We start from the raw sequence: 26,539 nt of genomic DNA on the forward strand, positions 1-26,539 counted from the left end.
TCCACGCCTCGTGCTCAGCTTTCTGTCAAGCTATCACACATGACCACGATGGGAAGTTCATTATCCGTCTCTGATGTTGGAATAGCGCAGCACTGAGCTACAGTTCCAGCCTGCTGGCAAGAGGCAGTGATTTTGTCAAACGAGCTGCGATCAGCAGCTTGACATTCGTCTCGTTAGCCACTGTACATACAAGCGATTTTGAGACGCAGGATCTTACGCAATTCACAATCGGAAACAGGTGCATCAGTGTTCGCGGGACAGCAGGATGCTTCGCTGTAGTATCCATCGGGGCAAATTGCGGCTCGTGCTGCAACACTGATTGCCGCAAGAAGGATGGTTTGTGAGAACTTCATTTTTGGGACTTTATCGCGACATTGTTGATGCGTGGATCGGCAGTTGAGATGCTGGAGACTAAATCACCCTTTTGCAAGAACATGTAGAGAATAGAGCGATCGAACGGTCCTTTTGCATCGATATATAAGAGATATCGCCTGATGATGATACTCCGAGGAGAGCATTGAAAACTCTGGTACGGGAGACACCAGCCGTTTGACGAAACGCATCACCGTTGAATGATCGCTCACTCCTTTCAGCAGCCAAAACAACGGTTCCGGACGCCGCATACCAGAGTTCTCTACATAATTTGATCAATAGATGGATTGCTGATGTGCCACCAGGGTCCGAACGGTTTGCTTGCATGCCCCGCTAGTTCAAAGTGGAATGTCCACATTTGGCAATTGGTGATAAAAAGCTTGGTCGGTACTATAGCGATCGGCAGTAATTGCATATTGCCTGGCTCATTACAACTTGAGTTGATGTGCTAGTAGGCTCAGTGCTATGTCTCACTGGAGTTGCATGAGAGCCATTAATTAGTTTGCGATATCATTGTATTGAGATCACAACTGGCAGCAAGGGCTGGCTCAATAAAAGCTGACCAGTCTTCGCATCTTGTCGCGTTTCGGAACGACTCAAGTCTTTCAGTGATCAACAGATATATTCGCCATCTGTCTCAGCAACTCGTGGATATCAGATGTGTTGTGCAGTCTCCAAGATTTTCCCCCACATTATTAGATTCCAGAATCCTCCATCTCAACATCTCCCACCTCTTCATCCTGCTTTTGCTGCTTGGCTTTTTTCCTCCTTCTCATCGGCCTCTTTGGACTCTCATCCAGCTCATCCTCATGCGACTCATCTTCCTCCTGCGCAGTAGTCAAACCTTTCCCTCTTCCAATGTTCATCCTCTTATTCCGATGCAACACCGAACTCAGCCCTCTGGGAACCTGCGGCGTTCTCATCCCAGGCGTCCGAGTGGAATCAGGTGTAAGCCCAGGAGTTTGAGTTGGCACAGCGCGAGGCCTACGCTGAGGCGTCATAGGTCCCGCGGGCACATATCTTGATGAACTTTTGTCCTGGGTCACGGGCGATTCGTTAAAAAGTCCAGGCGTTGGCACAGTGTACCCGGTAGACTCGAAAACCGAGCCAGATCCGTGTGGCGAAGAAAATATTGGTGGGTATACACTTGTGAATGACGCGTCCCTGGAATTGGATTTCATTCCGGCAGTACCCGACCGCAACCCTTGAGGTGTACGTGGTGCAGACTGCGGTACTGCAGGTATCTGAGGAAAGAGGAATCTCCGGGCACTTTCGGAAGATACGTCCTGAGCAGAATGCTGCCGCTGCCCGCTCGGTCTTCGCACAGCAGGCGTCAGTGGGGAAGGTGTAGGACCGTGTTCGGGGCTCATCAGTCTATTGTGCCAAGGTGGTGTGCTTGCTTGAACCAGCTCCATGGGCTCCAATGGAGCTGCATCAATCTCAGGCTCTTCAAAAATTCTCCTGCGCTCCTCATTCGAAGCCCCCCAACTGGCGTCAGCCTCCAGACTTTCGATCCGAAGTCTCTCGAGGTCTCGCAAGAGATGAATGAGAACTTCAACGTCAACTGCAGACTGTCCGGGCCGCTTGATTAGCGGGGAGTTAGGCACACGGAGGTAGTCGCCCTTCCGTGAGTTGTGCTGTCGTTCCAGTTCTGCAATACATTCCAGCAATGGTACCATTCTGGTCGCTGCTCGATACTCCATGGCATCCCCTTCAAATCTCGCGATATCGACGCTTGTGCCACGTACAGCCAGATGCAGCTTGCAAAGTAGGTCTCTTTGTTTATGGAGATTGATTTGTCTGTCCGTCAAGCCGGTATAGAGTTCAACTTGATGATGGGAACTCAGCCATGGGAGCTTTCCAGGATCGTTAGCTGCAGCGTGTTCGTAGTTCGATTTGGTAAGATTCGCTATGGGTATTGGCGATTGGCTGGGAAGTATGATTTCACCGTATGTGCCTCGTCTGTAATTGCAGCCTCGATCTTGAAGGAGATAGTTATGCTCGTCGACGGCTCGTGCAATAGGTTCAGTGACATCTGTTCCCTCTTTTGCTTCTTTCCCGTCCTTCGCTTCCTCCGGTTCTTTCACGGTCCGGCGAAACGTATAGCCTGCCACTCCAGTCAGAATTTCGCATTGCTGTAACGCCTCAGGGTGGTCTTGAACTTGCACATACCAATCTCTCTTGGCGGATGCCAGTTCTTCTTATCCTCGCATGCTTTCGACGTCCAGAATTCATCCTTGAAAAATTTCTCAAAGTGATCCAATTTCACCTGCCAGGCCAAATTGCACTTTTGCTTCTCGTTATCTTCCATTCGGACTTGGAGACACGACATCCCCCGGTACTCCTCGATAATGTCTTGACTTGGATGTTCCCAGAGAACAAGGTATCCCCTTAAAGCGCTTATCCGCCCGCTGTAACGATGAACCTTGAAATACTTGGCATCATCGCTCAGCGGAACATTCTCGTATAATAGGTCTAGACGACCATCGAAAAGCTGTCGTTCCAGCTCGAAGCCCAACTCCGAGATCGACTCGTTTCCAAAGAAGGGTTCAAAGTCGATCTTGCCGTTGACTTTATTCCAAGCTGCGTGGGCCAATTCATGCAGGATTCCCAAAGCCAGACGAAAGCGATAAAACAGGAGTGCAGGAACATCACTCGCATTAATCGTCGCTGTTACCAAATCGTTGATCTTCCTAGTACTGATCCAAATCTCGCTCCTGTAGCCGTTCGGAATGCCGGGGACGGTCACGTCATGAGCGCCTTGCTGTTCTGTGCAGAACGAATTGGTACGATCCGTTATCACATACTGAACATAGTTGTGGAGCGTATCGAGTTGAGATCTGGTGGCTTGACGGATTTCCTTGCTGATCGGACGCTCTGGGTTGAATTGGTCAAAAGAATACTGCATTCCATAGTTGTTGGGGTTGCATCTGTCCTCCCAGTACGACGGCTGCTTGAGCAAGAGTGTAGACCAGAAAGGAATCAAAAGTGGTGAGTATATCATTCGTGATGCTAGACGAAGTGATGGAGCAAGCTTAGCATAAGTTTGGTCTGATATTGCGGTGCGCTCTTTGCTGTCTTCAATCGAAAACAATTCTTTGCTAAATAGTTCTGAAATTGGGTTAGTCAAAGAATGCATTGCCAAATTGCTTTTCTTGTAGCATTGGAGCTTCGAGAATTGGCATCTCCTGTCCCAGAAAGCCTCGTTCTCCTCTGGGGTTGACTCATTTGGAGGCCGGGAGTCCATCATTTGATCCGTTTCAAATGAGAGCTAGCGGCAGCAGGCGAACAGCGAGGGGATGTTGTCTCACGTTGGAGTTTTCGACCACGGATCGGGCCTTCATGACCACTGCAGACTCGGTGCACGTCCATGTCCTCGTGGGAGGCACCTTTGTTCACGTTGTCCATCGTCGCCGGATTTGGGTAGCTGGAGCCTTTGTGGTTGTCCAACAACAAGAAGTGCCATTTTTGGCAACGTAGCACTGCTCTTGAGACTGCTTATGTCTAGCCTGTAAGTGGTACCTATCGTTGGCGGACATGCATCAAGTGGACATTCAGCATGGACTCCAACTCTGCGGGTGACTGGATTTGTTCACCGTTCGGATTAGGCAAAATTTTGATAGAAGACGCTATAGCCACGGCTCGAGCTCCCATGCTAAGCAGTAGACAATCGCACCTTTCAAGGCCCAGTCCATGAGTGTACGATCGTGGTTTCTTCCATAAGATTCTGATTCCATTGAATTGTTTTGAATTCTTTCGTTTCGCTCAGCAAACCCGGACCACCGTTTTGTATCTGCTATTCGGCACGTCAATGGATCGCAGTACGCGGAATTTATTGCAGTGTACTGCACATTGTGCGGAGCTTGGGCGATTGGGATAGCACGATACAGTGCTGTAGCATCTTGCCGTGTGCCAGCCGCATCTCGAGCCGACAGAAGACGCTTTGGGGCAGGCCTCGTCAGTCTTTTAGAGGTCCATTATTGAGCCATAGTTCCACATTACAGTCCCTCTGCTCCTATGCTTGCACCGAGCGTTTTCGAAGAGTCCTGAAGACGAGCGAGGAGTCCGAACAGGCGCACCGCACAGCACTCTGAGCGAGCCAGCTCCATCTTCGTCAAACAAGAGCGCGCAAGGTCTAAATTGGGCCAATATGACACAAGTATAACTGATAAGCGAAGTTTTCAAGTGTTCTGAAATCGGATCTGACAACGTGGTGTAGAGTCGAAGTTAAGTTGGAGGTTTGTGAGCAACCTTGGAAAGCACAGGGAATCGCTTAGTCATCAACGTCGCGTCCTCCCGTCGTCACCTCGCATCGATCCTGTGTATTGACATGTCCAAACTCGCTGCGATCATAGTCAGACATGACGGCAACTTCACTGCAGCAGAAGGAAGCGGACTTTACGTACCACCCGCAAGTCTCGCCATTCGCGGTGTCGTCACAAACATATCTCACGACGCATTCTGATCTAAGCTACTCTTACATCGCAACCGGATGCTTTGTCTTCGACAAATCTGAACCAAACGAGCCTCGCATACTACTTCTACAGCGCTCCGAAACCGACAGCATGCCAAATCGCTGGGAAATTCCCGGTGGAGCGTGCGACGACGACGATGAAAGCATTCTGCACGGCGCAGCCCGTGAGCTGCTCGAAGAGGCCGGACTCAAAGCCACTCACATCGGACCCCAAGTTGGCGAAGGCGAGTTCTTCACAAGTAGATCAGGAAAGAATATTTGCAAATTCATGTTCTTTGTAGAAGTTGAGCTTGATGATGACGAAGGGCACCTACCAGCTGTAAAGTTGGATCCCAAAGAGCATCAGCAGTACGTATGGGCAACTCGGCAGGAAGTCGAAGCAAGCTGCTCTGGATCCACTCTGCTGCAGTTTACCACATCCGATCTCGAGAAGGCAGTATTGGAATCCTTCTCCTCGAATCAAGTTGGGAATGATTGAAGATAACCGGACCCCTCAGGCCAATTGAACACAAGGATCTGCGAACAAATTGGGCTATCACCGGTTATCAGGATGTATCCCTGCCGTCTCCATACGCGTTCAAGATTCTAGGCCAGGAGCTCAATTCCTCTACTTCCATCCAGCATTTCTAATGCTGCGCCATCCATGAATCTCTAAGCGTAAGCATTCTCTATCAAGGCAAACTCGGGACCAACGCTTCTTTGTTCTCAGCCATGTGATCCAAGAAGTGTTTTGGGTCTCCCGCGTCTAATAGAAGCCTATTTGGCATAGCTTTCAGAAGAACCCAGCCCTGACTCTTCAAATCACTCGTGCTCGACGCTACAGTCAAATGCAGAGATCGACACTGCTTGAGTAGAAAATGGCGGAGTCTCGCTGAGCTACTGCCGAAAGACGCACCAGGCCTCACTGCACATCCTCAAACACGCGCGACGCTTAAGAAAGCGCCATCGTGCCACCAACAACAATTCGTCCTATCCGCCGTTGCGGCGAACTATCGGATCCCGCTGGGAACGCCTTGCGCCACAGCTCGCCCTCTGCCTTTGAGCGGATTAACCCAGCAGATCTGCATCTTCCACTTCTACACACAACCCTGGCAGACCTGAGATCGTCGTCAACAAAACACCTTTACCCGAGGACATCCCATTGGCTCTCTCCTCCTACTTGTTGACCCCGCCGGCAGACAGGAAATGAAGATGTGGAGAGCACCTTGTCGTCAGTTCGATTCTAGTTCACCCAACAGCTAGAGGTTCTGCTGCAACAAGGGTCTTAAATATGGACAACGCTGGACACTGTCGTAATGAACAGACGCTGCAAATTCCAAGACGTGAAGTCCAAAATAAGAGTTCCCGCCAAGCCTTTGATCAGTATCTCTCCTTCCTCTTTCCTCCCCCCGTCCCTCCATCGCCTCCGGCGAGACTACGACGCAACAGGAAAGAATACGACAGTGAAACATTGAGAAGGCCTAGCACATCACGAACATCAGAGGTCACTTTCCTAAACCCATTCATGACTACTTACATCTACCTCGCAATTTGCAACTTTCCAAAAGCCATTTGTTCGCATGGCACATCATAGATTGGGTATCGCTTCAAAGCATTGGATAGAAACGCCAATCCATGCAAGGGACAAGAGTAAAACAAAAAATCAGACTGATAAACACATCCTGCAATCCAGTAAAGCAAGGAAGCAAGGAAAGTGACTTCCAGATGTTGTTCTCAAGCCCTCAAACCCGGGGCACTTTCACCACAACTGTCGCTGTGGGCTTCATTTGATTCACAGCCTCGCTCTATCACCTAATGCCAGAAGAAAACGAATTAGTATGAATGGTTCATCGACCCTCCTGAAGAGTTCTGTCCCATACGATCGACAGACAAGAATCGTCACATCGAAAGCAGACATTCGAACCAGTTTCTACGCACCATTAACCAACTCCTTGATCTCATCTCCAACCTTCTCATGCTCCTTAAAAGGGTCATACATTCTCGCGCGAATGTAATCATCGAGATCCTCGTCATTGAGATTCCTCAAAGCGAGCTCTCGGTCCATGCCGTCTTTTTGTGCGGCGCGGATGACGCCTCGTGTCACGACGACGGAGACTTCGCGAATGCGACGGATGTCCGGGTAGAGCCAGTTGTCGGCGACTTCTGATTCGGTGAGGGATGTGGAGAGGGATTCGGCGGAGGCGTAGATCATGTTTTGGGTGACGTTGACAGCTTTGCTGAGGATTGCTCCGAGGCCGATACCTGGGAAGACGTACCTGGGAGACAATGTTAGTAAGCGGAAAAGAAAGATAGGCGAAGGAATACGCACATGTTGTTGCCTTGGCCGGGTGTGAGCTCCTTGCCCTCGTATGTGAGTGTTGGGAAAGGAGATCCCGAGGCGAACAGGCAACGACCCTTGGTGTACTTGATGGCGTCCTCGAATGTGCACTCAGACTTGCTGGATGGGTTGGAGAGAGGGAAGATCACTGGACGGTCGTTGAGCTCGGCCATTCTGGTCAGGATTTGAGGTGTGAAGGCACCGCCGATTGTGGAGAGACCCATGAGGATGGTTGGCTTGACGTATTCGATGACCTCTTCCAGAGTTTGGAATTGTTGGCCATCGTTGTCGTCACGAGCAAAGTAGATCTTGTGCTCAGCCAGGGGTCGGCCAGGTCGGTCGAGAGTGACCAGACCTTGTGAATCCACGAGCCAGAATCGCTTCTTGGCCTCCTCTTCGCTCAGACCCTCCTTCATGAAGAACTCTGTAAGCTGCTTGGCAACACCGACACCTGCACTTCCAGCTCCGAGGAAGACAGCACGCTGCTCTGCGGGGTGGACACCGGATTGCTTCACGGCGTTGATGAAGCCACCAGTAATGACGGCTCCAGTACCCTGAATGTCGTCGTTGAACATGGTGTATGTATCCTGGTATCGCTCGAGAGATGGGAATGGGTTCTTGAAGTCCTCGAACTGAATCACGATTGATGGCCATCGCTCAGTGAGAGCAGCCATCATCTCGTCCAAGAATTCCTTCTCTTCCTCTGCGGTGACCTTGTCACGTCGGCTGCCGAGATATAGGGGATCGTTTCGGAATTGCTCGTTGCTGGTTCCGAGATCGAGGCAGAGTGGGAGGGTTCGGAGTGGGTGGATACCGGCGCAGGCAGTGTACAGGGAGAGCTTGCCGACTGGAATGCCCATGCCGTTGATTCCAAGGTCTCCAAGACCGAGGATACGTGAGCCATCAGTGACGACGGTGATTTCGACATCGTGTGGCCAGTTTTGAATGACAGAGTGTAGGTGTCCCTTGTCCTCCCATGAGAGGTAGAGACCTGGAAGATGTCAGCGGAGTGACATGTGACCACAACAGAATCCTCACCCTCTGGTTGTGTGTATAGTTCCGACCATCTTTGGCATGCCTCTCCCACAGTGGGTGTGTAGATGAGAGGAGTCAGCTCCTAAGCAGTTGTCAGAGTCACCTCTTTCTGGCCTTGCTCTTTCAATGGTAACCCACCTTGACGTTGTGTGCGAATAGACGGTAGAAGAGGTTGACGTTGGTGTTTCGGAGCACGGAGAGGTATTGATACTTCTCAATGGGTGTCTTTCTTGATTCGAGGACAGCAAGGCCTAGAACGTGTCAGTGGGCTGAATGCCAATGCCTCGGTGTTTGAGCTACTCACATCGCTTGGCTTGGTTCTCAAATGACTCGACAGCCGGAGGAGTCAGGCCGTATGTTCTCAGGTATTTGCGGGTCTCCTTGGAGTGTGTGGTGTCATAGTCGGCACTGGAGGGAGAAATCTCAGCATGTGTTTGGACATGGGACTTTGTCGAAAAAGTTGACATGAAGGATTTGTTAGGTGATTTGTGAGAGAACGGGGCTACATACGGTGCTGGAACAATCCTCCTCTCTGGGTGGTGGTGGTGCACGGCAGCTTGCTTGATGTTTGCTTGAGGAGCAAAGCCGTTCTTTGCGGAAGTCATGGCAGCTGCTGCGACTGTGGCCGTATTTGCGGGAGAGGTGGTGAAAGCTCGTCTGGGGTACCCGGCGTCGGAAAGCTTATTCGAGCAACGGCGAGGCTTGGAGATGCTGCTCTTGGACGACGCAGGAGGGAGAGAGGGAGTTGAATGAGGAGGAAGAGGATGTGCAGAGGTGTTGCGAGTCGAGACAAAAGGTGCAATTGTAGTCTGGGTCGCGCGACACGAGGCAGCGGGAGTTGCAGAGATGCTAAGCTTAGGCAAGCGGGCCGGGCGAGTTGGCGGCATATGGGTCTTCGAATGGGTGAAGTCGGAGGGTATCGGGGGATTTTTTTGGATTTTATTATAGGGTCGCAGGCTGATCCACCGGTCAGGCTGAGGTGATGATGTGCAGGATGGTGGTGAGTGCACTGGGAGAGCCGTCGGAGAAGGCGCAACGGATGCAAGTAGGCAGTGAGGACAGTTATTCTGGTGTCGCAGGGAAGGCCGTGCCTCTTGGGCAGTCTGTTGCAGAGGCCAGTGACTCCGAGCGACTCCACGAGAAAAGCCAATGCCTTTCGCCGACCCTGCAGAATTGCTGATGCAGCGAGGGGAGCGCTCCGGGCGGGCAGCGGTCCCGGCCCCAGCCCTGCCACGAAAAAGACGGTGCGAGTGGGTTGCTGTGAACGATCACGACTTCCAAGAACTCGTCAGTTGCAGTAGTAATTGCGGAGATCCGAACAGTGACAGTATGCGGTTGCGGTGCTTATGTGCAGCAATGCGCACGCCGCTGAGAGGCACATCGTTCTCGCATTCCCCCTTCACCGCAGCAGCAGTACCATGTTCGCCCTCTGATGGGAGGCGTGTTTGCGCAGACGCACGCGAAACATTGTTAATTTTGTTCCTGTCCATTATCGTGCCACGCGACCACGCTAACCGCATGCATGATGATCCTACTGCAAGGGACACGAGAACGAGCGGATTCGAAAGCCGATGCTTCTTTCTGCTGCTGCAGCACGGCGGTGATCGGAGCCCGAGGCCAGTTACATACATCTCTCCCGCATACTGTCTGCTCCTCCGCACTCCACCGCCCTCCCTCGGCGAACTCTACACCACACTTCACGCCTCATGCTACGTCGACATTCACAGTTTCCTGCTGGAAGAAACATGAAGGGCAGCGTTGCCGCTGACGTGTGCGGTCTAGACCTGCTGTTTGCTGATGCTGCTCACCAAGCTGCAGCTCTCGGCTGAGCACTCCGAGCAAGTTCATATATCGCCAGCTTCGTCAATGGCACGACCTGCAAATGTTGTTCTTGCAGTTGGCTCACGCGAGCGATCTACGGAAGATCGACGGGACGGAGTGAGGTCCGTTTCTGCCTGAGGAATCATGGTGGCTCTCACGATAGTTCGGCAATGAGGTCACTGTGAGCGCGGTAGCGCGTCCACAGCTGCAGTGTTCGCGCCATGGTGAAGCTGAATCCTGTATTGAGCACCAAAAGGCAAACTCACCATCACATTGCCGCTCCATCGCCGCTAACTACTCCTCTTCTCCATCGTCACCGGTTGCACATGGCTTGACACAGTAGCCGCCATCCTCTCCTCCCCTCCCCGCCTCTTCATCCATCACCCCTCCACCTCCGCCGCGAGCAGTGCTGCCTGATACCACCGCCATGTCGTCCTGCTTCGGCTTCCGCAACAATGGCGATCAGTCCGAGCGAGAGCCTCTGCTGCCTCAGTACAATGACGATACCGTGCTGCAGCGCGAGCTGCACCAGAAGCTCCACTCGTACCAGATGTACCGAGCCATCTCCAAAGGCTTCATGCCCTCCACCCAGCAGCTGATCATCCACTTCCGCACCTTCCTCGCCAGCGAAGTCCTCAACCCAGAACATCCCGACCTGTCCAACAGTGGCCGCAGACTGATCAAGCAGACGCGACAATGGATCCAGCAGTTCATGGATCTGCTCGAGCACAAGAACGGCAAGGATCAGATTCAGGACATCATCTGGTTCTTGACAAAGAGCAGCATTTCTGTTGACGTGGAGGATATCGCAGTGCGAGCACAAAAGACCAAGGCAAGAGCAGATACCGCTGCAGCGTATCAGAGTCTGCGGACCGTTGGCAGTCTCCTTCTGACCAATTCCGACTTTCGAATCTTCCTCAGCGATCTGAACACTATTGGCAAGGAGGTCTTCAGAGACTCTGCCTTTGCACTGTCAAATGCGGCAGAAGATGTCGCAAAGAAGATCGATCCTGCCGAGGAGGAGAAGCAGAAGGTTGCCAAGCCTGGAGCTGACGATCAATCCGCCCCCAGTACAGAAGCTTTGACCGGCGAAGCTGCAGAGGTCGCGAACGTGGTTGCCAATGGAACTGCTCAAGTTGCCAAGACTACGGTTGACAGTGCCGCCGACAAGCTGGAAGGTGATGAAGGTCAGGTCTTGGTAAACCGTCTCCAGCAGGCCATTCTCAAACTTCGAAAGCGACCTGATTACAATGACTCGGTCTCGACACTATCGCTTCTGATCAAGAGATATGCCGTCGTCTACTCAAGAGCCGCAGAAGATGTCGCCAAAGTCGCCAAGAAAGACATCAATGAGAATGAGGCCCTCGATCGTGCTGCTCAGAATATGTGGGCATTCATCACCAGTTTTGGCGACAAGCAGGAATGGGAGAAGACGGAGGAACTCTTCAAGCAGGTCCTCAGCCATCAAAACAAGGACCCGCAGTTCGAGAGCACCTTGAGCAAGGCCGGCGACTCCCTGCAAAAGCTCCTGACCGATCCTAGCTTCCTCGAGCATGCTGATGATAAATTCAAGGAGCTCCGAGCTGAGTACAAAAAGTCGGGCAATGACACCCACCTGGGGCAAGATATTCAGGCTTTCTTCCAGCAATTGGAGACTACGGTGTACAGTGTGCTCAAGGATGAAGACATCCACAACTTGATCCAGACCACCCTGCGTATCTTCAGGCTGCTGTCGCCTGTCAACCAAGCCACGAATCCGGAGCTGCTACAAGACACCATCAACATCTTCGTGCCTCTACTCATAGCCGCCATTCAGTACATCCCCATTCCCAGACTGGAGATCAGCACCCCAGAGATCGACCTCCTGTTGGAAAACCTCATCATCGAGCCCGGCCACACAGTCAACCAGACCTCTTTCCTGCCTTACCGCCTCAAGGTTGAAACATACAACGACTTCGAACTCCGTAAAGCCAAGTTCCGCACCACCACCGCCATGACCAACCTCGTCACCATCAAAATCGACGGCCTCTCCGTTAAGGCGGATGAAGTAGGCTTCTGGCTCCGCGCTCACAAAGGCATCCTCCGCCTCGCCGACGAAGGCATCGCCGGCTTCGCCCTCGACGAACGCGGCATTGACATCCACATCGATGTCGAAATTGCCAAAGATCGCCTTGAACAAATCCTCACCCTCCGTGCCGTTCGCGTCCATATCCACAAACTCAACTACAAGATGCGCAAATCGAAATTTTCCTGGCTCGGCTGGCTCATGAAACCCCTCCTCCGTCCTGTGATCCGCAAAGTCATGGAGAAACAACTTGCTTCTGCTTTGGCGGATTTCTTCCATGCTGCGAATCGCGAGGTTTTGTTTGCGAGAGAGCGACTCCGAGCTACGAGGATCGCAGATCCAGATGATGTATTGACATTCTTCAAGGCTGTCGCTGCCAGACTTACACCCGAAGAGGATCCAGATCTCTATACAAGAGTCGGCGTTGCGCAGCCGGGTAAGGGTGTGTTCAAGAATGTTTATGCGCCGGGAAGTGTGGTGAAGGTTTGGAATGAGGAGGCTAGTAGGGCGACGGAGCGGGTTGAGGACTTTGATGCGGGAGGGTGGAGGAATGAGATTTTTGATACGCATGTTAGGACGTTGACTTGAAGATGAGTATTGGGAGAGGATGAGATGTGGAATACGAGGTGTGGGTGAGCTGGAAGAGAACAGTTGAGAACCAGGGTAGTGCGCAATTGAGAACAACAGGACTTCAGACTCTAGTAAACAGGTGGAACGGCACTCTCGGTTACATACATGCGTCATGACTACCAACGATACGAAGCAAAAATGGGGCAAAACAGGAAGGCGGCGCTGATGAATGGTGCGGGTTGAATAAAAAGGAAGGGCATCGGTATATAGTAACGTCCAACTTTTGAGACGAGGCTTCGACAAATCCGTGGTGTGGAATACATAAACAGAATCAGCGGCGGAAATGTACGCATATTTCTCTTCGCGATTTTGATCTCTCATTCGATGTCTCAGGCAGACTTGAGATTCGATGGTCTGCTGTGCGATTGCGAGGTCGCAGTTTCTTCGATTCTACGATGGGGACTGTTGGTCCAGACAGACCTGAGAGCGATTTTACTGCTTCTTTGTGGAGAGGTGAGAACATCGATTCGGCAAGCTGTGTTTTGAAACGTCACGGAATATGTATTCTAGGATTAGATAGTGCACGCAAGCTTTCTCAAAACTCATTCTATCTTGGTACCATGGAGGAACTCAAATCTCGACCATTGATGCCGCGAAGAGCGATTCCGGGACTTGTTCGGATACGTCTACCTACAGCAGGATCCCGTATGCGGACTGTGGGCGTGCAAAGTGTAAGCCCTCAGGGAAGCAGTGCCTACTCGGGGCATCTATGCGCTAGAACAATAGGCAACCCGCTCAAATTTATTCTATGTCTCTGGGTACGTGGTGCTCGACCGATAGTCGAACTCCTTCGACTCATCCCTCTTTTGTTTGATTTCTTGCTCGAAGGCGCGGTCAATGAACTCTCGATAGCGATGGCGAGCAGTTCGATACCCGGCCCGATCGCGAATGCATACCTCCTCAGCGTATTCACCGATCTCGTTAACCTGGCGGCTGGGCGCGACGATCACTCGCATCTCGTACTCTCTTGTGATCGCAGCTCGCTTCGTGGATTCGGACTATCATAAATTAGCAGTCACAGCGAGATTCAATCGTGATATAGAACGCACTGAAATCTCCCAGAACGAGCTTTCATCTGGATTCTGCTCCTTGTTTCGAAGAACCAGCGAGATGCCCCTAAAGTCCAAACGATTGACAGCTTGGGCAATAGTGAGGTTCTGTTCTTCTTTTAGGTATTTGGTGATCTGCAATACGTCCCGGTTGATTTGTGCATCCAAGATGTTCGTCAGGTACATGTTTGGACAATGGAAAGACTTACATCTGGAGCCGAGAGCCTCATCGCAGCACTGGAAGTGCTGACGAATTTGATGACCCAGCTCAAATTCATCCCAGGTTTTCGGACCAAGAGTCGACAGCTGCGACCACGCCCATGAAGCAAAGGCGATGGCCGCGCAAGTCATCGCTTCAAGGCCGTGGGCATGATTGCAGCTGCTGGGCTCTCTGCATATCAAACCTATCTCATGATCGGCGTTACCTCCAGGTGCAGTCCACGCGCATCTCGCGTAACCCGCAAGTCCGTCGAACTGTTGAAATAGAGCAGTGATTGAACCACCCTCAACACATTCCGACATTTTCGTCTGGATCAGCCGCGGCTTGAAGTAGCGCATCATACTCTCTACCAAGGGGGCATTCTGTTTTAGAAGTTGTGTCCCTCCACTTGCCACCCATTGGATGCTATAGATCACGAGTTCCACGAGATACAAGGCCATGCTTGTTTCCTGAGGCTTTGGTAGAGTGCCCGTCCATCTGTCAACGACCGAGAAGAAGCGAGCGTTCGCGCACAGGTCCCAGAATATCAAAGTAGTTGGTTCGATGAGCACAGAGGCAATTTCGTGGACTCTTCTGCTGACGTCGCCCTGCCGTCCGACTTGAACTTCGTCGATATCAAAGCGCTTGAAAACCTCGAACAGCTCATCTAGTTGGTCATGTACAATCATCGTGTCATACTGCGCTAGACTTATTAGATCCTGAATGCGGCGCACAGTGGATGAGCGAGGCCTCATCGCACATGGTCTCCCGCAACCGTCGAGTTTGTGTCTTGCTAATATAGAGTCGAGATCAGTCGGTATGGGGCGACCGTTATCGCGCGGCTCTGCATCAGCGCAGTCACCATAATGAGGCGAGTAAACAGACGGTGCGATCCAGATGTACTTGAGAGCAGCTCGCCAAACACGAATAGAAACATCGATCAAAGCTGGTAGCTTGAGCCCATGTGTATTTTCAGATTCGACGACAAAGTCGTACGCTGAGCGATGAACCCATTTCAGCTGCTGCGCCTCCCAGTGTAGAGCAGAGGTATAGTATATAGCTGGAGCCCGGTGACGTTCCACTTTCAGTGCCTGTTTACCGCCATTCTCCTGCACGGCGATCCATTCGAAGTCTGGTGTCTTCAGTAAGGTGTCCCAACTAAGCCGGAGGAGGGGGGTTACTTCGTCAACCTCTAGCAGCCCGCCGGAATGGGCCCCAATTTGAGCCGTGGTGATCTCGCATTGAGCTACGAATTCCTTGTAGGAAGTGGGTACCGTCTGAAGTCGCTCGGCTGTGAGGATGCTGATGGACCTGCAGAGTCGGCATTCTGCCGTAGGTGCTCTCAAGCATTGGATATAAAATGCCAAGAACGACTTGTGCTCGTGGTCCACGGTCTCCAGCATTTTCCGATAGAGGTCTCCTAGATCCAGAGGCAACTTGTCGATTCTGCTGGCAAGCACGTCATGTTCATCACGTGCCTTGATTCCGCGGACCACATCTTTCGTCACGAGAGCGGCCCACAAGAAGACTCCATTTGCGCGGCTGGAAATGCTCTTCACAAGCTCTTGCTCGTTCGCTGCTCTCGCTCTGCGGAGACTGTGTTGCACGAAGCAAGATATATCGGAGCAATTCAGGTGTTGTAGCTTTAACCGCGGCATTTGACACAGAGCGTCCTCGAAGGTTTGTTCTGGACGGCTGGAGACGCAGCACTTTACATTGCTGTGCCTCCGAAGCGATAGAACGAAATCAAGAAGTCTCTCTTGATCACCAGTGAACTCATCTAGCCCATCGATGAACACACAATATCGACGCGTGTGTTCGGTAGTCCTCAAAACTGCACGGATCGCACGAATTAATCGAGGGACGCTCCAGGACGGGATTTGTTGATCTGTCAGCCGAAGTTCTTTGACCACTTCGGACATGGCGATAGCATGCTGGCAGTCGCAAAGTTGATAGAGCAAACTCTGCAATAAACCCTGCACGTTATTTTCCAGCCCTGTGCCGGGCTTCCAGAAGAAAAAGGACAGTAGCTGTAGATGGGCTCGACCGCTCCACGACTTGAGTCCTTCCAAGGTTTTCTCATCATCAACGATGTGGGCAAGCAACACCGATTTTCCGGAGCCAGCTTTTCGAGAGCACCAGTATATGGGCTCACTGCTACGAAGCCACACATCGAAACTGTGCCATTCGGGTTTATTAGCTGGATTTGTGGTATGAATCCAAGAGAATGTGCCCTCGCATGGTTCTGGAATGGATCTGTGGCGCGCGTTCATGTTCTCATATTTCAAACTGGCGATCAAATTCTCGCGGTAGAACTTTGAAAGGCGCGGTTGTTTGCTGGCAAATTCTTGTAGAACCCGTGCGAAAGTTTTCCACTCTTCGTCTTCGAGATCTGTAAATCTGTGCAAGTTCAAATGGTCGCATGCTCTTGAAAACTTTCGAATATCGAGCGTTGAGGACATATTGTCAAGACAAGCAGAGCTCTCGCTCACCAATATGACTCTGTGCTGATTGGCGCTGGATGGGATCTCTTGCTCTGCGACTGTTGAGTTGCGTAGGTAGAAGCTGAGGCCCGTAGGCTCTCGCTCGTAAAAGCATGCGATGGAAGGCGCTTTGCCGTCGTCTTCTGCGGACTCGCGAATGCTTTTACAGAAGTCACTGAACATATCCTGCAGCCATTCGCTGTCGGCCTTCGACGATTCAATGTTGTCTCGGAGGACAAATTCATTCGTGCTCTCAATCTGCGGAAGTACAGACAGATGAAGCAGATGAGACGTTCCTCGGAATGGGGTGCCCATGAAGACCGCACCTACAGTCGCGGTGTGGATGTCCGGCCATCTCGTCTGGTCGTGCCATGCATCTACGAGCGCCTTCACTGTATTAGCAGAGTCCAGAATTCGGTTCACATCCGTACCTTTGCAAGGACTAGGCCACCATAGCTGTGGGCAACAAACAGCAAGGGCCGATTGACACAATTTCGGCGTGCGTTGGCGATCTGGTCTAACAGAGATGCAGAAATACTGGATGTTCGTGTCTTGATGGCATCTTTGCCGTACCAATCTCCGCGATAGCCAAAGCGAAATATGCGCGAACCTGGGATTGCTGATGGTAACCAGTCTTCGTGAGTGGTCCAGTCCAGGTATTCTTTCTTGTGCACCGGGCGAGAGCCATCCTGAACTGCTTGGTCTGGCTTCTGCTTGGTCCAGGTCTTATGAGGATGCGCCGCTTTCCCATGAATCAAGATGATGCTATTGCTGGTCAGTAGCTCATTATAATGCACACATTAGTGGCATACTCAATCTTGCCATTTTCTGGGATTTCGATCGAGCTCGGGTAGACTTGTTTGAGCCTGAGGTCTTTCACGTCAATGTCTCCGCGTCCCTGCGTAGATGTTAGCTCGTTTTGATGCCGTATCGATGCATACTTACCATAGCGCCCTGCAGCACAAATTTTGCAGTTGATTTCGCCCGACTGTGCTCTCTTCGATGCAGAATTTGTGGCGTTGTCAACTCTCGGCTGCATCAAATCGCACACAGAATTTTGGAACATTCGCTTGACCGGTAAAGAAGCTCGAAGGTATGGGTGTACAGCAGGGACAGCTGATGCGGCCTCACATGAAACATCGCATCGATAGCGACTACAAATCTCAAATTGCGATAGATTGGCGAAGCTCTGTCTGCATCGTCAGTTCCTCTGGTGTCTTTCTCGCAAGCAAATGAGAGAAATGAGCCCGCAAGATTATATCCAGCAGTTCTACGCGAGTATAGGACAGCAGGCATCCAACTCAATCCTGGAACGGCACACCAACCAGCGGTCGCACAAGCCCCACTATACTTGTCACAGCTCCAGAACATTGCGTGCAACTTTGCGGATGAAACAGTGATGGTCGTGGAAAATATTGACTTGACTTGGATTGCAGCCATTGGAGACCTTTTCGGTGTCGAGCCCGCATTCTTCGTGGAACATGCAGCTGCCATATTTGGTACCTGTCCAGAGAAGGCTATCATCGGTCAGTGGTCAGCACATCGTAAGAAGCCGGTCCACAAACTCTCGTCTGTCGAGAGTTGGCACATTGACGGCGTGTGGGTCTCGCGCCACGCGCGGTATGCATACACGCGGGACGTCCTCAAGCATCACAACTTGATGCCACGACTTGCTGCCTTTGAAGAAGGTCGCGGCTGGCGAGTAGCGACGCGTATCTCCTGCTGTTTCCCGCAAAGCAAGCTGTGGATGCGGACCACGGAGTCCAACGCCAGGGTATCAGACTGCTGACCAAAGATGGCAGGTCTTATCCTCGTGGATGCCCCAATACGTTCAGCCCTCGATAATCCACTGCCGAGACCAGGACTGAGACTTCCGGTCGGCCTCAATCGCGGCGGTCTGAAAGTACCTTGTCTCTTCGACGACAGTCGTCATTCATTGTTCCAAGCTCTTCACCAGTTCTTCGCGCACCCATGGCACTTCCACATTCTCTTCGCTCAGTGGTCCTCGACCGACGCCCACATTTCTCCCGAGACGTTCTTCCACCTCCTCGCATCCTCCATGTGGGGTGCGAACCTGAGGATCCTGGACCACAACATTAGACGTCTGGCTTTCGACGAGATCCAGCGGCCGAATCTCCGAACAACAGACGACCTTCACCGCCAGCGACGAGACCTGACAACACTCCTCAGCGAAGTCAACTTCTTACTCAAATGGCTCTCCCCAGGCGTGAAGTCAGAATTGACAGCGTTGAAAGACACCCTTCCCGCGTCAAAGTATATCGGCTACCCTGACGTCATCCTCCAAGACATTCTCGAGAACGGAAACAATTTGGAGAAATTCCTAATGGACACTTTCACACTTCTTCTCAGTACCATCAGCGTTGTAGATGCGGAAGCGACAAAAGAGCAAGGCAGGAGAACTCAAATGTTGACGAAATTGGCTTTTGTGTATGTACCACTTTCATTTGTCACGGGAGTATTTGGCATGAATGTGAAAGAGATCAATGGGTCGCAGTTGTCGATTTGGACGAGCGTTGTGGTGTTGTGCATTACTGGAGTTTCGACTTTGGTGCTTTTCATGGGATATGACTGGTTGCAGAACAGAAGGTCTCAGAACAGGTGAGAAGTATTCAAGTTATGGCACCGCTTCAATCTAGAACGACAGCCTGCTTTTACCAACATGATCCTGCACTTTCTATTTTGCGGCAGAGAAATCTTTCGTAAATTTGTTCATGTTACAAAGTCACTTCCCGCTGGCAACTCTCTGTGCTGTCTGCGAGCGGTGAGAAGTCCCAGCTCTGGCGTTTTGTTGAAGGCTGAAGAAATCGGACCTCTGTTCGAGCTTGGTGTCAAGATGGATCCTGATGAGCCTTGTTGGTCACCACATATGGTATGATTTTCGCGAGGAACTATTGTGACAACTCCAAAGCCAAAATTTTCCATTCCTTTCCCGCCTTTCCTGTCCTACCATTCCAATCTATCCCTGGAATAACGCCGCCGTGCCAAACTCCGAGCATCCTGATAGTCCACCATACGTAGTGGTCCCTAATCATGACTCCTGGTCATGTCTTCATCAAATGTGAAACGAATTTCCATCTCCAGAGACGTCGCATGTGCCGTCTCCGATGGCCAGTGTAATGAGGAGGACAGTAAGCCCGTTTACAACGGCATCGTGCTCTTTCGCACACTCTCTATCATCCCATGTTACATCGCCTTGACGCACGCCGAGGCTCTGCTTGTCTCTTCCATCCTTGTTCCTCACCCGTCCTGCGAATTCGTTCTCCCAGGTTGACCAGAACCCAGCATTTCCTTTTCCTTTGTTCATTCGATGATCGTCTTCTCGCTCGGGACACTCGTAACCATCGAGACGGGCCTTGGTGTTGGTGGCAAGGACTTCCTCTTCGCACTCTGTCTTCTCTCTGGTCTAATAGTCGCCTCACGTCTCTCTGGAAGGAATTCCGGCTGCAAAGATCGCCTCTTCGCGGCCCTGCTCATTGGTGGTGGTGGCGGTGGAGGTGTCCTGGCAGGCTTGAGGCAGGTAGGTATCGAAGGTACGGGAATCTTCGACATGACAAGGAGGATAAACTTGGTAGTGCGATATGCACGAGAAGATTTGCTGGTCGTGGCTGTAGGCATGTTGATGATCTGTGTTTGTGTTTGGAATTGTTGTTTCGATGAAGGAGGAAAGACAGAAGATGTGAGTAGAGAAATCCAGACAATAAGAAAAACGAGCGTGGTAGTGAGTGGTGTGAGGTCAGGTGGCTGGTATGTGTCTTGCAACGACGGAGCAAGACGACGACAAATGATATATAGCAAGTAAGCGTCGTCGATCCTTAGGACGTTTTTGTGGGTATCTCAGTATAAGGCGAGCCTGGCGAGGCGCGTCAGCTGTCGCGCTAAGTAGTTCACCACACCAACCATGTGAACAATCGAACCCGGGAACAATGGGATGCCATGTCAGACGGAAGTTTCGGATCCTAAGGTGAGATTAAGGGGAAAGGAGAACAGAGCGAAAGACTTGCAGCGGCGATTTGTGATCTGTTGTTTTCATTCGGCGTTGACGTCGCTTGATGTTACTCTCTTTCGCATAAGTGCTCGGCGGCGGCTACTAGAGCTTCCGACGACGAGGCTGGGAGACCTCACCCCTTCTTTGCAGACCGGGACTTCGGATTATGGAGCGGACTTTGTGATTTTTGTGCGTCCGTACCAGTCATTGACTTCATCTCTGGAACGGCGTGTATCGACTTGCGGTGAGTCTCTTCAAGGGATTCGGTGAACGTGTTTGCTCATGCTGTTCCTGGTGCGTCAGACGGTCAGCTTGCGCCCCTTCCAGGCTTCCGGCCACTGCCGGGCGTGTAGTATTTGGGTGAGAGCTGCTGCTGCTCTTCTCTTGTCAGCTTGACGGCCACGAGATCATCGTCGTACACCATCGTGGCGCGCCTGAGACATCTGTCGTCGAGACTCGCCAGCTGGACAGGGACAAAGAAAGATGAGGTTGGGAGCCAAAATAAGAAGTCGTGTATTTGAAACCATCCGTTTCTAGTCTAGCGTGAAACTCATGTTCACGTAAGCAGGTTTGCCGAGCTTTCGCGTCCACCCTCGTCCCTTGCTCTCACCGTTCTCACTCCTGCCAGCACACCGACAGCCAAAGAAAGTCTATTAAGATGCACCAAAACTTCGCAATTTCGCGCTGTGATACATTTCACGGAGGACTTGAGCCCTGCCTGTGAGCGACTTCTCCAGCGCAAGCCGTACGACGCCGGAGAAGGTCAAGCCGGTTGCCTGATGGTTCAAAGACCTGTACAGATCCTCCAGCCTTTTCCTGCCGTCTTCAGGCATGTCATGAGGACGCTCTCAGTGCGCCGGCGTGAGGGTGAGGGTGTCAGACAAGGGCTGCTGAAGTCCCGTGGAATGTTCGAAATGCTTGTGAAGGTCCACGCCGTCTGTCTCCCGAGAGTCCGCTACTTCTGATGATTGGAGCTTGGATGTCGAAACTCATCTTCAAGGGTTACTCTCCTCCACACTCTGAGGCAGATCCTTCAATTGCAGCGCGATGCCTCTAGCAACACACTGTGTACGAATGTGCGCAACGAGAGAAGCCAGCGCGTCCAGGTCGAAGACTCCATCCTGAATCCTCCACTCAATCTCGAAGCGCTTCAGGCCTCTGCAGGGCCGGAAGAGCATGTCGATGAAGTACTTGATCTTGGGAAAGCTCATGTCCTGACCACGCGGAGGACCTATTGAGAACAGCCTCAGCTTGATCTTTAATGAGCCAATCGATGGCAGAAGCTTGAGTTTACTCCCCAGATCGCGCTCGAAATGGCGTTGCAATGTGTGGAGCATGTCCTGGAATTTAACGTCGCCTTTGAGATCGACATAGCCACCATGCAAGCGCGGGAAACAGCGATACGTGGCATCGATACTGATCACCTTGTCGGCTTCGAATATGCTTTTGCTTTCCTCATACCTGAGATCTCCACGATTAGCCCGCTGCTGCTGAAGTTGTAACAGTGCCAACACTTACACGGACTTTGAAGTTCGGAGAATAGCAGGCCATGCTCGTCGCCCAGCGAATCGATTGTGCGTCAAGATCTGCTCGTATACAAGATTCCTCATCTCTGGTGGAAGGTCCATAAATGGAAAGGTTGCGGCTTCATCGAGGGCTCCGAGTTCCTTGATAAGACTCTTCTTGCTCGCGTTCTTGCGCATGCGTCTGCCATTGCGCGCCTTGACAAACAGCTGCAGATCTGCTTGGGAGAAGTCTTTGTATCGGAGGGCGAATTGAGGAAGCGTCATGGTAGCAGTTGCGGGCGCGGGGCTTTCTGGCTACTCGACCCGAAGTTGGTTGTCAAGAGAGTTGACGAGTCTCGAGTTGCTAGCTCTTGTTGGTACTGGTTGCTGTAGTGGTCCTTGGCGGAGGTAGAGGGAATGGTAAGCAAGATGGAGAGAGTCGAATAAAGGTAAGTCTCGCAGCTGCGATTCACCTTGCTGACCAACCTTTCAGCTGATGGCCAAAGCCTTAACATATAACCACCCCATTGACTCCATTCACTAGCGTTGAGATTGGGAAAGAATTATAATCAAGACGAACTTTGAATAGATAGAGAAAATCTGACCGAGCTGATGTCACGTTTAGCGTATCTCGACGACAGCCAGCTTTGAAAACAAAGGAATTGTAGTCTGCTTGAGCAAATACAAATTCCAGCATCAAAAGGTCGAGGCAAACTGTGCGGAACAATTGTTTGCGGAAAGAAAACTTAGACTTGCATACTCGAACCAGACAATCATAAGCAACACATCTGGAAAGGGACACGTGCTTCGAGTTCACGTTCACCAAATACTCCGTGTTATGAGCAAGGTCCTAGGTAACGTTGCTAAAACTTTCAGCATCGAATCCTCACATGTAGTACTTGCATCTTCGAGCCAACTCGACTTCCGATCCATCGCTGTACTCATCGTCAGTGCATACTTAGGGGCGCCGGGGCAAGTTCCGCGAACGACATGCCTCTTGCATATAACGATACGTCGGTGGGAGCCTCTTGGAGAAATATGGACTGATTAGGCAAATGCAGAGTTCTTGGTGAGACAATAGCTTGAGAATGAGCTCATCAAGCACGCTAGGAGGCAAGCAAAGTTCGAAACTCAAATTGACACTTCCTGAAAGATTTCATCTTTGGCCCACTACACAGCTTTCACGAAGGCCGTCTGGAACTTCTCGACTTTCGATACGGCGATGTCGACATTGGTCACGAACGCCAAATTCCATAACGAGGAGCATCTCGCGTGGCAACCAGAATTCGTATCCGCGGACCTCTAGCTGCAGGACCATGACGGATGGTACCTTAGCACATGCAGTGCATTCTGCAGGTTTGTGGAGCTCTATTGCATTTGTCAACGTACCCCACGCAATCTGAGCCGAGTTCTGACTACCTCCGTAGTTTGCGCGATGATCGAGATGAAAAGTATCATTACTGGAAATATAATAAGTCATGCAGCGCAAACTTCTGTTCTCAGCCAGGCTTCCTACCTGGAGACTCTGCAAACTCACCAAACACCGCTCTTCTCTTGCCACATTTCTAGTATCTTCGAGAAGCATCAACATGCCTTCCGTACAAGCCTCAGACGAATGGTCACCCCTCAAGGCCATCATTGTAGGCCGAGCAGGCCGAGCATGTTTCCCATCAGAACCCAAAGCTATGATCGAAGCCACAATGCCTGCAAAGCATGTTCATCGCTTTCAACCACAATCTCCGTTTCCGGAGAGCACGATCGAGAAAGCAGAGGCAGAGCTCAACTGCCTATCAGCGATTCTGCGAGATGAGGGCGTCCGAGTGTATCGATCGCGTGAAGGCGTCAACTGGCTAGCCGAAGGAGGTTATACCGGTGCCATGCCACGAGACGGTCTGATGAGCGTCGGCAATGTCTTGATCGAAGCCTGTTTCGCATGGCGCTGTCGGTCGACAGAGATTGAGCTGGCATATAAAGATATCTTGGAAGAGCTCGCCACTTCGGATCGTGAAGCTCGAATTATTCGCCGTCCAGCAGAGAGCTATGCCGATACCCTTCTGGACGACGATGCAGCAAATCGCAAATGGGTCATCAACAACAGTCGTCCAGCATTCGACGCTGCAGACTTTATGCGTTTTGGAAAAGTGATTCTTGGTCAATACAGCCACGTAACAAACGAAGCTGGTGTGGAGTACCTCCGTCGAAACATACCTGAAGGTTACACCATCGAATTGCTGGACGTCGATGATCCACATGCAATGCACATCGATGCGACCCTCCTGCCACTTCGTCACGGTCTGATGATTTATCATCCAAAGAAGGTCACTGAAGCCGCTCTTCGCTCACATAAAGTGTTGGCTGATTGGGACTTGCGACCTTTTCCATTCGTGCCCGAGGCGCCGAATGATACCGAGCTGTACATGACGAGTCCTTGACTTGCGATGAATGTGCTCGTGCTAGATGGAACTCGTGTTATTGTTGAAGCGAGTGATCATAGGTCGGCCAAGTTTTTCGAAGAGCTAGGAATGACCTGTATTCGATGTCCGTTCAAGAATGTGAACAGTATTGGCGGCTCTTTCCACTGCGCGACTGTGGACCTGGTGAGAGAAAGCAATTGATGACAGTTGAGAGACGCTGGGTGCTAGGCAAGCAGAGCAACCCTTCCTCGCGAAAGTCTGATGAATATAGAAACTTGGGCCTGCTTGCTGATCGAAGAGCCGTGGTCATATCAAATCAGTACTATCGTTGGTCGTAAGGCCACAAGCGATTAGCTTTCTCGATAGCCTTCACCTCATCTTCCTTCGTCTTACACTCCTCGCTCTCCACAACGGATTCCACAAAGCGACTGTATTCCAGCCGATATCTCGAGAGGACCTCGTTCCACCGATCCTCAGCGACCCATCCGTTGTTATCGCAGTGTAACAGTCGTGTCAAATGCTCCGTCAGTCGATGATTCGCTTCTGTCTCGTCCAAGAGCTCTGCCACCTCACCAGTCTGATCTTTTTTGTAGATACTCTCACCTGGCAGTTCAAGTTCATCCCACCTCTCCGAAAGATCGTTGAGTAACCAAGTCATAGCCTCGATCTTGTCTGTCCATCCTTGACTTGGGGAGGCAAGCACTCTGAGCAGTGTGGGATGTAATTTTGAGGCAGGTCGAACTTTCTTCATGAACTGCTGTGTCACAGCCCACATCTTCACACAAACCTCGACGGTTGTCCGAAATTTTGCATTCGCAGCACGTTCTTCTTCTGATGCATCCTTGGCGTCTTCGTCGTTTGATAGCTCTTCAGCGAAGTCGGGATCCACTGATGCGAAAACAAAGGCCGGTTCAATTGCTGCGGACTGCCAGTCGATTATGCTCGTCACTTTCGTGTGGTCTGTGGGATCGACGAAGATGTTGCGAGTGTGCAGGTCGGGATGGAACAAGGTCCCTCCACTGGCATCCCTGACTGCATCGGTCCTGGCGAGACGTGATAGGGTGCCCTCCAGCGCATCAAGCAGTCCAGCGTGTCTAGAGCTCTTCTGGGCGTCTGTAGTGCTCATACTGGCCCTCGAGCGGGCGATAAGATCCCCAAAGTAACTTGTCAAATCGTGCCCTACGTTTGATCAGTTTGTGAAAGGCAAGAACGAAATTGTCGGTGGGTCATACATGGGCCTTGCAGGCCTCCCGGTGGAGCCGAGCGGTTGGCGCTTTCGAGCCCATGTCCCCAATGGTATGAAGCTGTGAGAGGGCCGATAGAGAAATCGTCGTCAAATTTGACCGCGTTCACGGGTGCGGAGGAAGTGAGGTAAAGTGCACCAAGCATTGGGAACTGCAGTAAAGACAGCTCCCGACAATGAAGTCCAATAGACTGGATGCAGGCAAGTCGTTGTTCTGCAGACATTGAGTTCCAAACATCTTTGAGTAGGACTCCGTGTGCTGCTTCCTGAATCATGTACTCGACACCAACGTTGTTGTGCCGGTCGGAGCTCCAAGTCAACACGTTTGGTACTGGTACATTTGTGCGTTGCTTGACTATAATCACGGTCAGCGATGGCAATACTCATTTGGCAACCGATTCTGACATACTGTATCGTAAAGTCGCAATCTCCGAGCTCACTGTCAGACTTGGAGGCCCAGCAAGGTGCGTGGGAAGGCGTGCTACGACCGTGGCGTCATTGTCGAGTTGTATCATGAAGACACGGTTGAAGCCACCTTCTTTCTTCTCGCACTGAACCACTCGCGAAGCTCCTGGGCTACATTTGATTGCAGTGTCAAGCAGAGCATCAAAGTCAAATTTCAACACACGCGCTGCTCTCTGCGCCTGGTCGCGATCGAGCCAGTGTCCTTGTGTATAAATGAAGGGATCGAAACCTGCACCATTTTAGCATCGAGAGCTCGCAAGGCAAAAGTGTTTAATGATTATGCGAACTTGGCTGGAATTGAGTTTGGGATCTCAGCGGCCACAGTGACAGAGTCTTCTGGACGTTGAACGCCGATCGGAGCCGATGAAGCATTTTTGACTTCAGCTCGCCAGATTGCACGTGTGCGCCAATGCGCCACTCGAGTCGCTCGTGATGGAGAAGGTGTTCGACCAAGATTTATG

General features: G+C 51.4%; 10 protein-coding genes across 10 annotated transcripts; 4 read left to right on the forward strand and 6 right to left on the reverse strand.

The window, feature by feature from the left end:
• Window positions 1-1,067: 1,067 nt before the first annotated feature.
• RHO25_011417 (uncharacterized protein) lies at window positions 1,068-3,622 on the reverse strand (the record flags this gene model as incomplete). The annotated part of the gene is made up of 2 exons (XM_023602839.1): window positions 1,068-2,479; window positions 2,545-3,622. The coding sequence occupies 2 exons, from the start codon at window positions 3,620-3,622 to the stop codon at window positions 1,068-1,070; spliced, it is 2,490 nt and encodes an 829-aa protein (XP_023454914.1).
• A 1,315-nt stretch (window positions 3,623-4,937) lies between these two features.
• Window positions 4,938-5,324, forward strand: RHO25_011418 (uncharacterized protein; the record flags this gene model as incomplete). The annotated part of the gene is made up of 1 exon (XM_023602840.2): window positions 4,938-5,324. The coding sequence occupies one exon, from the start codon at window positions 4,938-4,940 to the stop codon at window positions 5,322-5,324; it is 387 nt and encodes a 128-aa protein (XP_023454913.2).
• Window positions 5,325-6,617: 1,293 nt separating this feature from the next.
• On the reverse strand, window positions 6,618-9,085 carry RHO25_011419 (uncharacterized protein; the record flags this gene model as incomplete). The annotated part of the gene is made up of 7 exons (XM_023602841.2): window positions 6,618-6,637; window positions 6,764-7,101; window positions 7,155-8,154; window positions 8,202-8,280; window positions 8,337-8,449; window positions 8,503-8,606; window positions 8,709-9,085. The coding sequence occupies 7 exons, from the start codon at window positions 9,083-9,085 to the stop codon at window positions 6,618-6,620; spliced, it is 2,031 nt and encodes a 676-aa protein (XP_023454912.1).
• Window positions 9,086-10,446: 1,361 nt separating this feature from the next.
• RHO25_011420 (uncharacterized protein) lies at window positions 10,447-12,672 on the forward strand (the record flags this gene model as incomplete). The annotated part of the gene is made up of 1 exon (XM_023602843.2): window positions 10,447-12,672. One exon carries the CDS (start codon window positions 10,447-10,449, stop codon window positions 12,670-12,672), a length of 2,226 nt encoding a protein of 741 aa, XP_023454555.1.
• Window positions 12,673-13,460: 788 nt separating this feature from the next.
• On the reverse strand, window positions 13,461-17,511 carry RHO25_011421 (uncharacterized protein; the record flags this gene model as incomplete). Its single annotated transcript, XM_023602844.2, has 4 exons — window positions 13,461-13,712; window positions 13,764-16,832; window positions 16,877-17,210; window positions 17,258-17,511. 4 exons carry the CDS (start codon window positions 17,509-17,511, stop codon window positions 13,461-13,463), a joined length of 3,909 nt encoding a protein of 1,302 aa, XP_023454556.2.
• A 729-nt stretch (window positions 17,512-18,240) lies between these two features.
• On the forward strand, window positions 18,241-19,068 carry RHO25_011422 (uncharacterized protein; the record flags this gene model as incomplete). The annotated part of the gene is made up of 1 exon (XM_065603412.1): window positions 18,241-19,068. One exon carries the CDS (start codon window positions 18,241-18,243, stop codon window positions 19,066-19,068), a length of 828 nt encoding a protein of 275 aa, XP_065459484.1.
• Window positions 19,069-19,766: 698 nt separating this feature from the next.
• On the reverse strand, window positions 19,767-20,081 carry RHO25_011423 (uncharacterized protein; the record flags this gene model as incomplete). Its single annotated transcript, XM_065603413.1, has 1 exon — window positions 19,767-20,081. One exon carries the CDS (start codon window positions 20,079-20,081, stop codon window positions 19,767-19,769), a length of 315 nt encoding a protein of 104 aa, XP_065459485.1.
• A 1,365-nt stretch (window positions 20,082-21,446) lies between these two features.
• Window positions 21,447-22,241, reverse strand: RHO25_011424 (uncharacterized protein; the record flags this gene model as incomplete). The annotated part of the gene is made up of 2 exons (XM_023602846.1): window positions 21,447-21,912; window positions 21,970-22,241. 2 exons carry the CDS (start codon window positions 22,239-22,241, stop codon window positions 21,447-21,449), a joined length of 738 nt encoding a protein of 245 aa, XP_023454554.1.
• Window positions 22,242-23,545: 1,304 nt separating this feature from the next.
• Window positions 23,546-24,388, forward strand: RHO25_011425 (uncharacterized protein; the record flags this gene model as incomplete). Its single annotated transcript, XM_023602847.1, has 1 exon — window positions 23,546-24,388. The coding sequence occupies one exon, from the start codon at window positions 23,546-23,548 to the stop codon at window positions 24,386-24,388; it is 843 nt and encodes a 280-aa protein (XP_023454551.1).
• A 304-nt stretch (window positions 24,389-24,692) lies between these two features.
• Window positions 24,693-26,450, reverse strand: RHO25_011426 (uncharacterized protein; the record flags this gene model as incomplete). The annotated part of the gene is made up of 4 exons (XM_023602848.1): window positions 24,693-25,549; window positions 25,603-25,968; window positions 26,023-26,307; window positions 26,366-26,450. The coding sequence occupies 4 exons, from the start codon at window positions 26,448-26,450 to the stop codon at window positions 24,693-24,695; spliced, it is 1,593 nt and encodes a 530-aa protein (XP_023454552.1).
• Between the last annotated feature and the right edge of the window lie 89 nt (window positions 26,451-26,539).

The sequence above is a fragment of the Cercospora beticola genome, chromosome 8, assembly GCF_033473495.1.
Source record: "Cercospora beticola chromosome 8, complete sequence".
Taxonomy (NCBI): domain Eukaryota; kingdom Fungi; phylum Ascomycota; class Dothideomycetes; order Mycosphaerellales; family Mycosphaerellaceae; genus Cercospora; species Cercospora beticola.